The 14,904-nt window shown below is 42.6% G+C and overlaps 1 protein-coding gene across 2 annotated transcripts; it reads right to left on the minus strand.

Moving 5' to 3' along the window:
* Positions 1 to 345: 345 nt before the first annotated feature.
* Positions 346 to 14,638, minus strand: MACIR (macrophage immunometabolism regulator). Of its 2 annotated transcripts, none has more exons than XM_083702433.1 (2): positions 14,415 to 14,638; positions 346 to 2,629 (listed from the first exon to the last, which is right to left on the minus strand). In XM_083702433.1, the coding sequence occupies exon 2, from the start codon at positions 2,606 to 2,608 to the stop codon at positions 1,982 to 1,984; it is 627 nt and encodes a 208-aa protein (XP_083558559.1). In that variant the 5' UTR covers positions 2,609 to 2,629; positions 14,415 to 14,638; the 3' UTR covers positions 346 to 1,981. The 2 variants fall into 2 exon arrangements, with proteins under 2 accessions (XP_083558559.1, XP_083558560.1); XM_083702434.1 differs by having other exon boundaries at positions 14,419 to 14,495.
* Between the last annotated feature and the right edge of the window lie 266 nt (positions 14,639 to 14,904).

Genomic DNA, 14,904 nt, shown 5'->3' on the forward strand with positions numbered 1-14,904 from the left:
TCAGCTGGGACCTGAGGTCAGCACAGACCTTCGTATCTCTTGCAGGATAAGCTAGAATTGTCTGTTTCTTTGCCAAAAGAAGACCACTTTGCCCCTGACTGCTGCTTTGGGACAAGGGGCTGCTTTGGGAGTTATCCATTTTACACAGTAACAAGGTGAGGTCAAGACAAGAAAGTTTGCAGCTCATCTTCTTCATAAAAACCCTCCCATGTACAATATCACCAAGGGAGGGAAACAGCAGAGTGAACTGAGCTGTACACAAACACTGCTTGCAGCATTTCTTGTATTACAATGTTGTATTACAAGTGTCTAACTCTCAAAGCAATAACACACGCCAGGACCATATAAAAGTATGCACGTCATCCTTTTTATTTCATAGTCAACAATGTCGTTCCACAGGGTAAAATCAATAAATAATGTTTAATCAATAAGTGTAAAAACCCTCTTTGGCATTGGACAGTATTCTTCTGGTCAAACTAAAAGCTATGTAGGAATAGTTCCTTAAGAAATCATTCTTCACTACAATATAATGGTGCAAGTTGTAATAATTACTAGCGCTCCCTCAAAGTTAAACAAAATCTTTTGACAGATTCTTCAGGTTTGACATAACTGTGGGGGAAAGGTGTCAAAGATGAGACAAAGCCTAGTTTTCCAACCATGTGCTCCCTTCTCCAATTCTTCCCAAGAGACAAATAACCCTGTCTTTCTACTCAGAAAAGTCAGAACAGTGCCAGGAATTATTATTATTATTTTTAAATGACTTTGTTTCACAGTCAATTTCTTCAAAATTGAAGCTTTCATTTCTAAATAACTTACAGATCAAAAACATTAAATGGTTGTACACTGCTTCAGTAATAAACTGCACATCCTAAAGAGACTAACAAACAAAATTATCCATTATTTTTAGATGCTATGGGTAAGCCAAGATAAATTAGGATTTATTTTTTTTTGACATGATTTTTCAAAGAAACATTTTAAATCAGTGCATTCGACGTGATTCATAATCCAGTAAAAGCCTACAAGGCTTTTTTTAAAACAAACAAACAAACAAACAAACCCAAATCCCAAATCCAGGTTTAAAAAGTAGTATTCAGTGCTGTAAATAAACTGGAATGTTCAGGTGCAGTGCTAAAATGTGGTCTAGCAAGACCCTCCCCGCAACAATAATAATGTAATATGGTAGTTCTAGAATCTAAACTAGTATTTGTATACTGCAGATGCAGATGCAGCTGTTCACGATGTATATACACAACATAAAGATCCTCATGTAGGTGTTAAGACAACTTTTTTTTAAAGAAACAAACAAAACTAAATTAAAAACTGTTAATGTTTGCCTTCCAATATTCTATTTTTCTCCAAAACAGTTGAAGTTTGTTTTTGTTTTAATTACAATGAAATCAATTTGGAACTTAAAAAGTAATTCAATTACATTTTTTAAAAAGTTGTAGTAACTTAAGTACTCAGGCTTAATTTCATCATCGATTATTTTTTTTTTTCCTTTTCGTTTTGCTTTTCCCCCAGTGCAAAACCAGTTACGGCAAATGTAAACTGGATTCTTTTAAAGAGCACATGGGCTTACTCATAGGTATTTTTCCTATGATGCAAAAGTCATTACATTTACACACATATGCTTAGTATTAAGTAAGAGTGTAGCTCAGTGCTTATCCATGAGTAATTTCTTACAGCGAGTCCAGTTAGAAACAGAAGTCATAGTACACCGATTTCCGAATTTATATCGTCACAAGTCCAGGTATCCATGTGCAAAACCCCCTGTTTTGTTATACTGTTCTAAAGATATCTGCAGACCGAATTTCCAAATAGTTCCTTCCACGTGATTTCCACCCCATGCTATCTTCATAATCTTACTCATACAAACAGCGGTCTGGTAACACTTTGCTGCTGCAGCCAAGAACCCCGTGCATGGCTTGTCCACCTTCTAAAGAGCTTTTTGATGCGAAGATGAGCCAAGGGCAATTTATCTTCATGTGTTGTTCTGAGCAAACATACGGTCCCCTCTTAGGGTGAGGTGTTGGAGCTGATACTGAAGTACGTCTGTGTCGGCTGGTTCCTTGATGTTCATTCTGTCCAGATTGAGGTAGTCTAGGGATTTAGAGTGAGCCCTTTTACCCTTGAAAAGGCAAAGAGGCAAAGGACCGTGAAAAGCCTTGTAGGGTTCATAAGATAGTGGCTTGGTGCATTTATCCCCTGAGCTGGGCATCCGCCGCCTTCTCCGGCCATTGATCGCCGGGATCTCATAAGGCTGGTAGTACCTGCTTCTGGCTTTACACACCCGGGAGGAGCGGGAAAGTCCTGAATCGAGCTGTTTGGAACGCAAAGTAGGCACTACCGCTTCGACTTTGTTCTCCTCCCCTACAGCGCACTTCTGAGCTAATTTCAGCAACTCCTCCCCTGTCGTGAAGCCAACCAAATAGTTAGAATCCATGTGGAGGATCTGGTAGCCTGAAACAGTCTGGCGCATCGGAGAACATGGGGTGCTGGAGCAGCGAGGTTTCTCGGACTCGGCCTTGCCGGTGGCACTCACATCAGCAATAGGCAACGGGAGAGTAGCTAGGATAGACCTGGACTCCCCATTAATGTCAACTTCCATTTTAAATATGAATCGGCTAGCCTGCAAATACAAAAACAAAACAAAAAAGCAGTTTGATTAGTGTGTTGCAACGCACAGAGCGACATAGAGATTCGTTTCTTTGGGGCCGCCATTTCTCAAATGATCCCAAGTTCCAAAGACTAGGCTGGGGTGTAAAACCTGCAGCTTCATGTTGGTGGGGGAAACCCAGGAGGAGGGGGGGAAGAGGAAGCCAAAACAGGCAGAGCAATGGAACAAGGCGGGGAGTTTAGACGTCTGGCAAGGAAAAGGGAAACCAGGTGGTGTGGGTGGAGGGAAAAGAGAGCCCCAATGGGCTAAGTGGTAAACGGAACATGTGAGGCAAGAGCAATCCACCCCTCCCCTAAGCGAGCGAGGAAGAGGGAGAAAGTGAGAAAGGGGTGGCAGAGAGAGAGAGAAGGGGTGGCCTGCCCTGCCCACTTTTGTCATTGGTCCTGCCCACTTCCAGCATCCAGTCCCCAAAGGAAAGGAAAAGTTCCCCACCCATGCTTTAGATTTTCATGGGCCAGAGTAAGGCCATGGATTGTAAGAGAGTTGGACTTGGATTCAAGTCCCACTTTTGCCTTGTAGCCTTAAAGACCTTGTTTAGGTCTCAGGTTCTGTTCCCAAAATGGGAACTGTGGCCTGTCTACAATGTGAAGCCAGACACAACAACCACTGCAGAACCCCATGGATATGCAAACATTATATACTGTGCACAATAAATAAGATTTCAGTGAACACAATTCCCAGGTCTTGCCTGCTACTGAAGCCACACAACAGATCAGCTGGAGGCATTTTGACTAAGCCCAACTTGGACGCCTGAAAGATGTAGTACCAGAGACTACTAGAAAAATAGTAGATCTTAAGTTTTCACATGCTCCCAGTTCAGAAGCTGAACTGGTGGGTGTGAAGGTCAAAATATCACTAATTTGAAGACATACACACACATTAAAAAGCAGCTATTTTCCCAGAAGGTATCTTGAGCTTCCTCCTACGTAGACCTCAGTGAGAACAGCTTCCTCTGAAGCTGGTCTGACCTTGTACATCTCCTGTTCAAGAACCACTGAAGCAACTAGTGCATGCCAAGTGAAAAGCTACAGAAGTAATCTAACTACAATCATATACATTTCTCATTACTTTCAGTGGGACTGCTTATTTATGTAAAAAGTCTGTTTCCACCTCTCAGTGAACATTACCTTTTTAACATCTGGTTTAGAGAGGGAGGAAAGTCAGCATGTCCCCACACAAACCTTCCAAAAGTAGATTAAGAGTACGTGATCCATAATCTCTGTTCACTGTGAAATGCTCACAGACAGCTAGCTGCCTGACCCCAAGAGAATCGGCAGCCTTGATTGCATCTATCTAGTACTTGACACGACAAAAGCTTCAGGTGAATGGGAAGGAGTCTTTGAAAGTTATTTGCACTAAATCTGCTATATGGATGTCAAATCAAGTGGCAAACAATGATAGAGTCTTCCAAACATTTTTCGGTCATTTAGCAGCTTGCTTTATATACACACCAATCAAAAGAAAATATACTCCGAAAGATCTATATTTGTGACTTCTTTCTCAATCCTACTCACAGTTACTTGGAAACATATTCTGTTGATCTTTCATGGACTCATTTTTACTTTAAGTAAATGTATTTAGGTCTAAGATTCCAAGAAAAGGAAGCAAGATATCAATTTTTAGAACTAAAACCTACAACTTTTATAGCTTTAAGTAAATTTCAAAATGTAGAATTTCATACCAACAAAATACGCATTTTAGCCATCTGGTTTATCTTTTTTCAAGCTGTAAAGAGAGGCACATCTCATCTAAACATATGCTCATAAACATTATTATAGAATACGTAATATATTGTCAAAACAGAAAGGGGGAAACCTTGAAAGCGAGTTTCAAATACAGTGGTACCTCTGGTTGCAAAAGGGGTCCATACTGGAGGTCTGGCCGCATCCCGAGGAATTTGCAACTGGAGGACCGCTTCTGCACATGTGTAGAGTGCTTCTGTGCGTGCACGCGTGGCGAAACTCGGGGAAATACTTCCGGGTTTGCCACGTTCGCATCCCGAAGTTTATGCATCCAGGGGGATACGGAAGAGGATATACGACTGTATTGTTATGGAAGCTGCAAATGTTGTAGTAATACTGCAACTGAATGGACTTTTCAGTGGTGGCCTCCACTTATGGAATATGCTCTCCCCAGGCACCATCATTGTCTGTCTTTAGGTGCCAGGCAAAAACACTTATTTACCCAAGTCTTTGGCCCTTAAATTTTGAGAGTTAACTCATTTTGTCTATGGCCTCTTGTTGTGCTCATCCTTTTAAGTGGGATGGGTATAATTCAACATTTATATACACATATAAATATCTAGACTAACATTTTAGGTTTTTGTTTCATTGCTGTTGTTATATTTGGTTTTAATGTTTCACAGGTTGTTGTTTTTTCTTATTCAAATGAAATAAATAAAATAATATGTCTGGGAACACAGAACATGTGCACAGCATGGATGAAAACAAATCCACTGCAGGTATTGAATAGAAAAAAGCCCCTTCCTAGATTTTGCACTATCTTCCTAATATATTCCAGGAAAACTGAAGCTTGGGTCGTATATACTGAAAATACCTTCTGCTCCTCCCCTCTGTTCCACTGCAATTTCAAATGTCAGCAGAGAATTGTCCATTGATTATAACCATCAATGCCCTGTGTCGGGAGAACAAGGACATAACTGTGCCACTCTCAAGGGCCTTGGCCAGTTTGGGAAGGATTTTTATGGTGTGTCTTTTTTCTGGGTTGTTTAGGAGCAAGCAGACTCTAGGGTCAAAACGAACAGGCAGCATTTTGTTTTATAGCACAGTTACATGAGAGTAAGCATACTGACTTGGAAGATACACACTTCCTATACAAAAAGTGCTTTCATGAAGGAGACACTATAGAACAAGGATGTCCAACAAGTCAATTGCAACCTACTGGTAGATCCCCATGGTGGATCTCTGACTCCTACCATGCCCCCTCACCCCACCCTCCATTGTTGTATGATCTCTAGATGGAGATTGCTCTGTGCTGCTGTTTTGATCCACAGTGATCTTTTTGTGAGTGACTTTAGCCCTTTGTCCCTTCCCTTTAACCCCCCCCCCCAATGGAACTGCCCTCCCAAAAAGCTTTTTTTGTAATCCCTAAAACCCCCAAAATGGAGATAGATCACTGCCAGTTTTTAATTCTGAAAGTAGATCGCAGTCTCTTGAGAGTTGGCCACCCCTGCTATAGAAGATTGCCCTGAACCTCGGGGAAATGTTAAGACAGAAATAGTTTCCTCGATTTTAAAAAATGTAAGCCACAATTTTATATAAACATTTATCTAGGACTACGTCCCACTGAACATAGCAGGAACGACTTCTGAGTAAGTGAGCACAGAACTGTGCTGCATTTCATACAAACCAGGGCAGCCTTTCGGACGCTGCTGGACTCCAACTCCCATCAGCCCCAGCTGGAATCATCAGTGGCCAAGAATGATGGGAGCTGGAGTCAAGCAGCATCTGGAAGGACACAGACTCACCGCCCCAATGTAAACTAGAAGGTTAGTAAACTGCACAAAACCTAACATCATCGTTTTGTCCAGGGATGGGATGTGATGGGGAAACTGCATTCAATCTAAATTTTGGTAATGCCACACCTCCAGCCATTTCGTAACTGGCCTCCAAAATTCTAAATATGCCACTGGTCCAGAACGATTGGCAACCACTGAATTATGTGAATGGCTTTTTTTAAAAAAAGAGTAAGTTAACAGCAGACCTTGATAATGGTTAGGGAGGCTTTAGCCTCTACACTGCCTGTCCCACAACTACAGTCCCAATATGAACTGTGGGGGCCACAGCTTCTATTAACATTTGAAGAAAAGCTTTCATTAGTACAGTTTAATACAAATAGGTGGTGCAAAGGGCCCAATCTGGGTCAGGTATACAAGGGGGTAAAAGGATTAAAGCCCTCCTTACTCCACCAGGTCTTGATCTGGATCACACATGCATATACTGTACAGACACACACACTTGCTTTTTAAAAAGCAATTATGTGAATGGTGTCTTGTCCAGTATGGCCTCAGACTGATTCCAACTACATTCATCCTAAAATAGTTCCCTCGTGTCAGTCTGATGAGCTAGCAGCCCATGAGATGAATGCAGGAAAAGGCATCTCTGGAAACAATGGTATCATAAGCATTTTACATCACAATGGAGATTCAGTTTCTGACTATAATGGCAAAACTAAGAACCTTGAGGAATGGTACTGAAACATTCTCAAGATCACAACACAGATTAGGTATGCTTTTACACACACACACACACACACACACACACACACACACACACACATAAATATATTGCTACTAAATAAGAGTGACTGAAGTTGTGTTAGTTTACTACTGAAGGGCAAAGAAAGATTGCAGAATATACTGGTCGACTATAGGTACAAAATTAGAGGTTAACATTTATCTCCAATGGTCAATCTGAAAGTGAAAGGTAGTAAACTAACCAGATGTTAAATCCCTATTCCAGTTACACCTCAACACCTCAAAAGGCTTGAAGTCCTCTGAAAGGCAAGTACAAATAAATGCTGAAAATGAGCACATATTCCATAACGCCAAACACACCCATAAAATATTCAAATCTATACTGCACATGCTTTCACATCCATAGGATTTAGATTAATTGAGAAAGCTGTAGTCTAAAAATCACCTGATATCTTAATGAGGCAGGATTCTCGATATAATGCATCTGCACGTTCAAATGACAAATCATACATTTTACTGATTTTATGGCTGGACTCCTAAATATGATTTCATATGATGCTATTTTTCTCTTTCTTTTTTTTTTGTTCAATTGTTTTGTTTTTAACATTTTTATTATAAGGTGCCTTAAATGGAGGGATAAAAATAAATACCCTGAGTACAGATACAGGCAACGGTGCCTAGCAAGATCAACTTGGCTCACTTTCTGCACCAGAATTATGTTCTCATTCAGAGCAACAGTTCTTCAGACTTCTTACTAAGTCCCGACTTACTCTGTGCTGTATACAACAAGACCATCCCATCAGCACAAGGACTTTCATTTGTGCAACTGAACATCCCTTCCCTCTGCCTCCCCCTGTGGGACGGGGGTGGGTGGGGGAAGGAAATTATGTTGTGTAAGCAGAAGTCATCCATGGAAGCATGGCATTTCATGGCATTGCCCTCCGTGCCCCATGCTGCATGCAAAAGCATACCCATGCAAACATCCCACATGCCCAGTCACATTTAAACTTCCAGTGTTAGAATCTAAGATATATAAGCTAGGTGCCAAATGGCTCCTTCAACCAGGGTTACAGTCACCACAATGGAATGCCTATTTTCAGTTTTTGGGCCAGATGGCTTGGAAGTCCTATTTTTCCATACAACTTTTTGGTTCTTGAAATTCATTCTGATTGTTCAGATAAAATATGATGGATAGAATTCTCCAGGATATGTTGCTAGTGTGTGAAAACAGTCAAGATTCAAGGATCCCCAGGCACACACTTCCAGATGGTGGAGAAGTCAGGCACCATTCTGGTGCCTGGGCATCTTCACTAGGTTGCAAGTGTCTGATAGCCAAGTGCAAAATGCACCTGGCGCCTAGTGAATTTCTAATGCTGAACGTAGCTGCCATGAGTGCTGATCCACACACATATAGCGTTGCCACGACGGCAGCACACCTGTCCAGTCTGTGGGTCACTGACATGCCAATATTACACATCCATGGGCCACACATAGTGCGTTACATATGACAGAAAACATGTAGAACACCCACACTTCCCCCATGACTTGTGTCACAGAGGATGCATTCTGTTAAAAGTCTTTCATGGAAGCCCGGCTACAGGCAGAGGAAAAGCCAATTTGTCAACTTAAGTTACTTGTATTGAGACAGGATTTTAATATCCCTGTTCAGAAACTGATTACCTGTTAATTCTGTTGTTTATAGTGACTGTTACCTGCTGCAATTGTCTCCTACATTCCAGTGATGTTTTAAGACACTGCAACTTTTGCTTTCAATCTGGCCTTGAGCATGGTTCCCAACAATGGAAAAGTGTGGTATGGCTATTAGGTATTAGGTAAGTTTTTTAATCACTACTGCTGCAGAACTCCCACCCATACTGACAAGCTTTTGTAATATTTGCTCATTTTCTCCTGCTTTACTGTACAAAAAATATTGGAAGGACACTTGCTTTCCATGTGTTGATGTGTGACGTGTTTTTATACAGAGATCTTTGGTATTTGGCATGGCAGCTGACACTTAGAGTGTGGTTGTGTGCATTCAGTTCTACATGTATTGCACATGCAGGTACAAAGTGTACAAAGTATGTACACTTACACAAAGGCTGAAGTTTTGCATAACTATATATGACAGCAAAATAATGCACACATATACACACAGAGAAACACTTGTGAACCCAGAGATGTGTATAAACAAAGAGAACTTCATGTTGGCAGGTGACTGAGGAAGTGTTGAGGATGGGGGAGAAGACAGATTATTATTGATAACCTTGTTCTCACCTTGGCACTATTCACTACAGACAAATAGCATTTTGTTACTCTCCTGTAGCCCATACAACTGAAAACAACTTTCTTGACTACGAGCTCTCGCCCAAAAGATTGAAAAAGGAAGTGTCAGCCAGGACAAGAAATGGGCTGGGATTTCACATGCCATCAACTGCTCCAGAAGCTTCCAGGACACACAACATACATATCTATCCATGAATCTAGGGCAGTCATGTTTTGGCTTTGAAAGGGATAGCAGTCACTGAAGTCCCCAAAAACTGTTGCATGGGCAGTCAGTTTTCTGTCACTGTCCATCTCCTTAGAGGAGAATCCCGGATAATGTATCATTCCATGGAACACAGTGTGATAGCCAATGTTGTTAAGAATAGGAAGGTAGTCAGCACCACTGGTCCACAGTTCTATCAAGAAGCACAGTAACCTGTGAATGACCCAAGACTGTCAGACATGAGGATGTGGTTGAAAACGTCATGGAATTCCTTGTTTACATACTCTCAAGTGATGATAGAATTATCTCTAAATACTGCAACTTGTCCATACTGTCCTAAGAAAAGCACAGATCTCTTAGGCCTATATAAGATATCAATACTGGTGAGAAAAGCAACAGAAACATTTTCCCTCATTTTATTTGCCACGAAAAATATACATGGAACAATTATGTTTCTCACACAGGTGATTATTTAAACTGGTTCATTGTGAAAAATGGGATCATTTTGGCTAGCCTTAGTCCCTCGCCACTACAATCCCTAAGCAACAGATGTTTCCTAATGCTTGCAGCGTGTAGTTACATTCAAACCCAATGACTGAAAGTTTTTTACGTCATACATGCGCATGCTTGCGTTTTGTGGGATTTGCCAAGCAGAACCACTTGCCTGTATTTGATTAGACAGTTCTGCATGGATCTGTATACACAAGATATATCATTCCGGCTGCATTAAGCACCCCAGACACAAACTCTGGCACATATAACAAAAGACTATAAATAGCTTTTTCAAATCAGACCTGCAGCATAACAACTCTGGCTGTTTCTTTTAACTGTGATAGTTTTTCACAACCGGGGCTTGCAGTGTTTCTTTTGATGAAATGCAGACTTAACCACCATAACCACAGATTAAACCTCTTGAGTCATTTAACACCCGTGCATTAAAACTCCACAGAGGGGCTTCCAAGATGGCACCAGCTAGCCCCACTCCATAGATGCAGACTTCTACAGTCAGTGTCATTCTGTAGCAGGGTCTGGGTGTGGGGTGTGCAAATGGGTGCTATATGCGCAGGGCTCCCTTCACTGAGATAGAAACACTCACCCATTAACACAGTAGATTCATATAGTGGTGCCCAGTACCCAGAAAAGGCAGGTGAGGAGACCTACAGATTGGCTTTTCTGCAGCAACCTGATTATGGAACTCCCTTTCTAGTGAATCTCAAAATGTTTTAATTCGCCCAGGTATTGAGTACCTGAAGTTTTTAGAAGTCTTTGAGGTTGCTGGTTTGTGTTTTAGTTTGTGTATTATTTAACTTAATGTTGTATGGCTGCCCTGGGCTCCTTCTGGAGGAAGGCTAGGATAAAAACCCAGTAAATATACAATAGTGGAGCCCTATATCCCCCTCATTGGGTCACCTCTGGATTGGTGCCAGTGTCTAGTATGAAAGGTCAGCCAGCATGTACTCAGAAGCCCCTTCACACATTAGTTACCAGAAGAGGCCTAATGCAACTTGCAAATAAAATTGTACACTGATGACCATCTGTCATGAATGATTTAGCTGAGTTTCCTGCATTCCACGGGGTTCAGCTAGATGACCCTTCCAATTCTATGATTCTATGATAAAACTTTTGCTTCATTGGTGCTCCAGAAATGTGCACAAATGTATTGCAAGTGAGATAGTGAAGATGACACAATACACTACACTCCCCATAAACATAATGCTCAAAGCAGTCTTTGGATTTTGCTAGTTGTATACAGAGCTTCTGGGCCTAAAGAGAACTCAGGATTTTTGCATCCAAGTGGGTTATGATTTGAGATGCAAAATTTCTGGAAACTTTGTAGCTGTGGGAAAATGAACTTTTTTGGGGGGGGGGATGAAAACATGAAATATTCCCTTTTTTTAAAGCACTGTTTACATATTGAAAGTCAATTTGTTACTTTGGTAACATAAAATGTATTATACATAACTCGGTTTACCATGTAATTCTCATGTCTGATAAATTAGCAGTATAGCTTATTTAGACAATAATTACAAATTGAATTTGTTTTTTAAGTTTTTGTTAGAAATGTAGCTACAAGCTACTGCCAAACTGTAAGGAACCTAACATCTCTTTGGTTTTGCCTGTTTATGAGGAACAGGCAAAAACAGAAACCATCAACATTCAAACACAACCAAAACAAATTATTATTTATTGGGAAATTATTTTATCACCTCCAGTTCTCCACTGTGTCAAGCAGACATGAACCATCCATTTCCATATAAAGAGCTGAGAAAAAGGGGATGGAGGACGAAACGAATTGAGTATTACATGGATTTAATCAGTTTCTTTTTCTAAGCTATCACTATCAGTTCTCTTTCTTCTTATTTGTTATTGTATTAATCAAGGGCTTCCAACAATTGAAGATTTGCCCAGACTGAAACATGCTTCTACTCTTTCAACATGTCAGTTTATTTCTTGATTTGGTGCATTTTCAAACATAGGGCAGCTTATTTTACATGCTGCAAAAAATGGAGGGATCTGAAGTAGGTAATAAACATGAAGACTCAGAGGCTGTGTTGAGCAAAGGCCTTGTCTCTTCGTTGTAGGAGGAATATTGCTTGGCAGAATCCCAGACTCCTTGACCAAACACCTGAAGATGTTCTGTGCTCTGCAACATTTCAAAGCATCTTTCCGACACCAAGCCCCAGGTGTACTGCCTGTTTTGTAATCCAGTCAAATGAGGAAGCCATCATCACTTAACATTCTGCCTTTTAATCTTGGGTCCAAAGGATCTGTAGCAGCATGAATTGAGTTGCAACAAAATTATTTTGCTCTGTACTTTCTGCCACTCCCAGTACTTTTGAGGCCTAGTCAGAAGGAAAGAAAATGATCCACTAACTATGCCAGCAAGGCCAAGTCCACAAGCAAATAAGGTACTGGATCTTTCTCCCCTGTGCTGTGATAATGGCTGTGCCCTTCAAGAGGCAGAAATGCATCTTCATTTTGCATTTGAGAGTTGCACTCTCAAAGTAGAACTCAGGACTTGCCTGTTCTTAGTATACTGGAATTGTAAGGATATGATACTGTACACAGTCTTACATAAGTCTTCTGGTTACACAGTTTTAGAATTCTTTTTTGGGCAGAGTACTAAATATATTAAAAGCTGTTATGAAATATTTTGTTCATAATTCTAAAATAAAATATTTCATAACTCATTTTTTCCAGAAAAAAACAAAGCAAAACAAAAGGCTTTTGGGGAGGGGATCAGTTTTCCCATGGAATTTCCCAGGCATTCACATTTCTAGTCGTAGTTGTAGGTATACATTACTGATGATGCTTTAGAACAGAGGTTTCTGGAATTTCAAAATATGCATAAATATGGGTAATATAAGGTGGCAGCAAAGGGGACCTTTGCTAGAAATATATAATAGTTGTATAATCTGAAAATGTTTTGTACTTGGGCAACCACCATGGTTTATCATTGCTGTTGAATAAAGGTGTTAACCTTTAACTTCCTTGGAAGCTACAACCTCTCTTTTGCCATGCGTGGCTCCTGGTCGCCAACATGAAGGAGCTTCTGCAGAACAGAGATGCAGTGATACAGTATGCAGCGGTGAAGATCAGGCTCCATGAGAACGGGGTCAGAAAGATTCCAGTCTGTCATGCAGAGGAATCCATGGCTGCCAAGAGCTCTCCATAGTGCTACTTCCTTTTATGGACAATGAGTCAAAGCAGCAGCACCAAGGAGAGTCATTGAAGCACGCTCAGAGAGAGGGAGACAGCACACAAACTACGCTTCAGCACTATTCCTTGGCACAGCTTCAGTACTCTAGCTCAGCAATGACAGAGATGCATTTCAGCAGACTGAGAGGCAGAGGCTGCACAGCAGCAGGCAACTAATTTCGGTCACCTTATTCGCTGAAATTAAACTTGCAGTGGGGCGGCACCTGCTTTGTTTTAATGCTTTGCCATTTCTTTCTGCAAGACCTTGGGAAACACAAAGAGTGTGGTGTAGCTAAACAACGTTGCTACCTACAAAGGCCTGCCATTGTGTAGAAATGTTTGGCATTTTCTTGCAAGGGAAAAAAATAGTACATGAGCCCGCCCCCCCACGCAAAGCACAGAGAGCAGCACAAGATCAAAGACCCTCATGCCACACTGAAATAAACAAACACACATGGATTGCATCTATAAGTCTGGACTTCATATTGTATGTAGCATATATTGCACAACCTAGACAACACCTTACTGCATATACAATTGCAAAATACTGCGCCCATCTAAGTACAACAGTCTTAAGAGAGGCCACACAATACTACATAACTATTGGTGTACTCTAGCAGTTGTTTTTTTATAAAAAAAAACCCTACTATCCAGAAGCTAGAGAAGAGAGTGTGTGTTCTAAAGCCTGGCGCATGTGTTGAAAGGCTGGCATTTCTGAGCACATGCCATATAAAAAAACCATATGCACATGATTTATGCTCAGTCCGTACAGACACACTTAACATAAATGTATATAACCTACACATGCTGGAATAGGATTTTTTAGACCGGCACTTGAGGAAAAAACAACAACACACACACACTTTATAAATGCAAATGTATTATCTACTTATGGGCGCACACAAGCACCACTGGAAACAATATTCCCGAAAGCACGAAGGCATTTTGCCTTTCAGACTTGGGCTATATCGCGCCAAGGAAGCGGACCGCCAGAATCCCGCGGCGTGTAACGAAGGGAGACAAACGTACACACAACCCAAATGTTTACAAGCGCGCGCGCGCCCGCAGATACACACACAGGCGGTGCGCTGCACCTCGGTCGCCGGGCGCGCGCGCCTCCTCGGCCGCTAGACCTCCTCGCCTCGCGGGCACGGCTCTCGCCGGAGCCTCACCCAGCCCTTCGTTTCTCCCCGGCTCTGCTCACGGGGCTCTTCGGAGGTGCAAAGGGCGCGCCTTCTTGGCGCATCCGCCGCCGCCGCCGGCCTCTCCTCAGCCCAGCCCACCCCGACCTTACTCTCCTTGCCGCAGCGGCGGCGCCCCCTCGCTTGCTCGCCTACCTGCCTTCCAGGGTGCCGGGGCCTGAGGGGCCGCGTCCCGGCCGCCGGCGACGCTGCGACGGCGAGCGAGCCCGAGAGGAGAGGCCGGCCGCCCCGCCCCGCGCTCTTATTCCGCGGGCCCGGGGCGGGGATTGTGTGGCTGGCGAGGCGGAGGAGCCGCTCCAGCGCCTGCCTCCCCGTCCGCCTGTTCGCTGCTTCTGGCCCGCCCACCGCCGCCGCCGCCTCACTCGCTCGCCTTCCTGCCTTCCTTCCTGGAGAGACGGACTCCGGCCTGCAGGCGGCGCAGGGATTGGCGAGTCCTTGAACCTCCTCAGGCTCGCGGGGGCCTTGCATGGAGCCGCCCTGCGAGGCGGCCGTTTCGGGGTCCCTGCGCGCGCCTTTGCGCTCGAGCCACCAGATGGAGCAGGTGGCGACGTCCCCAAGGCGGAAAGGGCAAGTCTTGGGGCGCCTTAAAACAGGGGCGTGATCAGGATTTATTTAAAGGGGGGAG

The sequence above is a fragment of the Podarcis gaigeae genome (genome assembly GCF_964106915.1).
Source record: "Podarcis gaigeae genome assembly, chromosome: 11".
Taxonomy (NCBI): Eukaryota; Metazoa; Chordata; class Lepidosauria; order Squamata; family Lacertidae; genus Podarcis; species Podarcis gaigeae.

Excerpts from the sequence above, each read along its gene's own strand:
- MACIR (XM_083702433.1), bottom strand. The coding sequence starts at position 2,608 with ATGGAAGTTGACATTAATGGGGAGTCCAGGTCTATCCTAGCTACTCTC.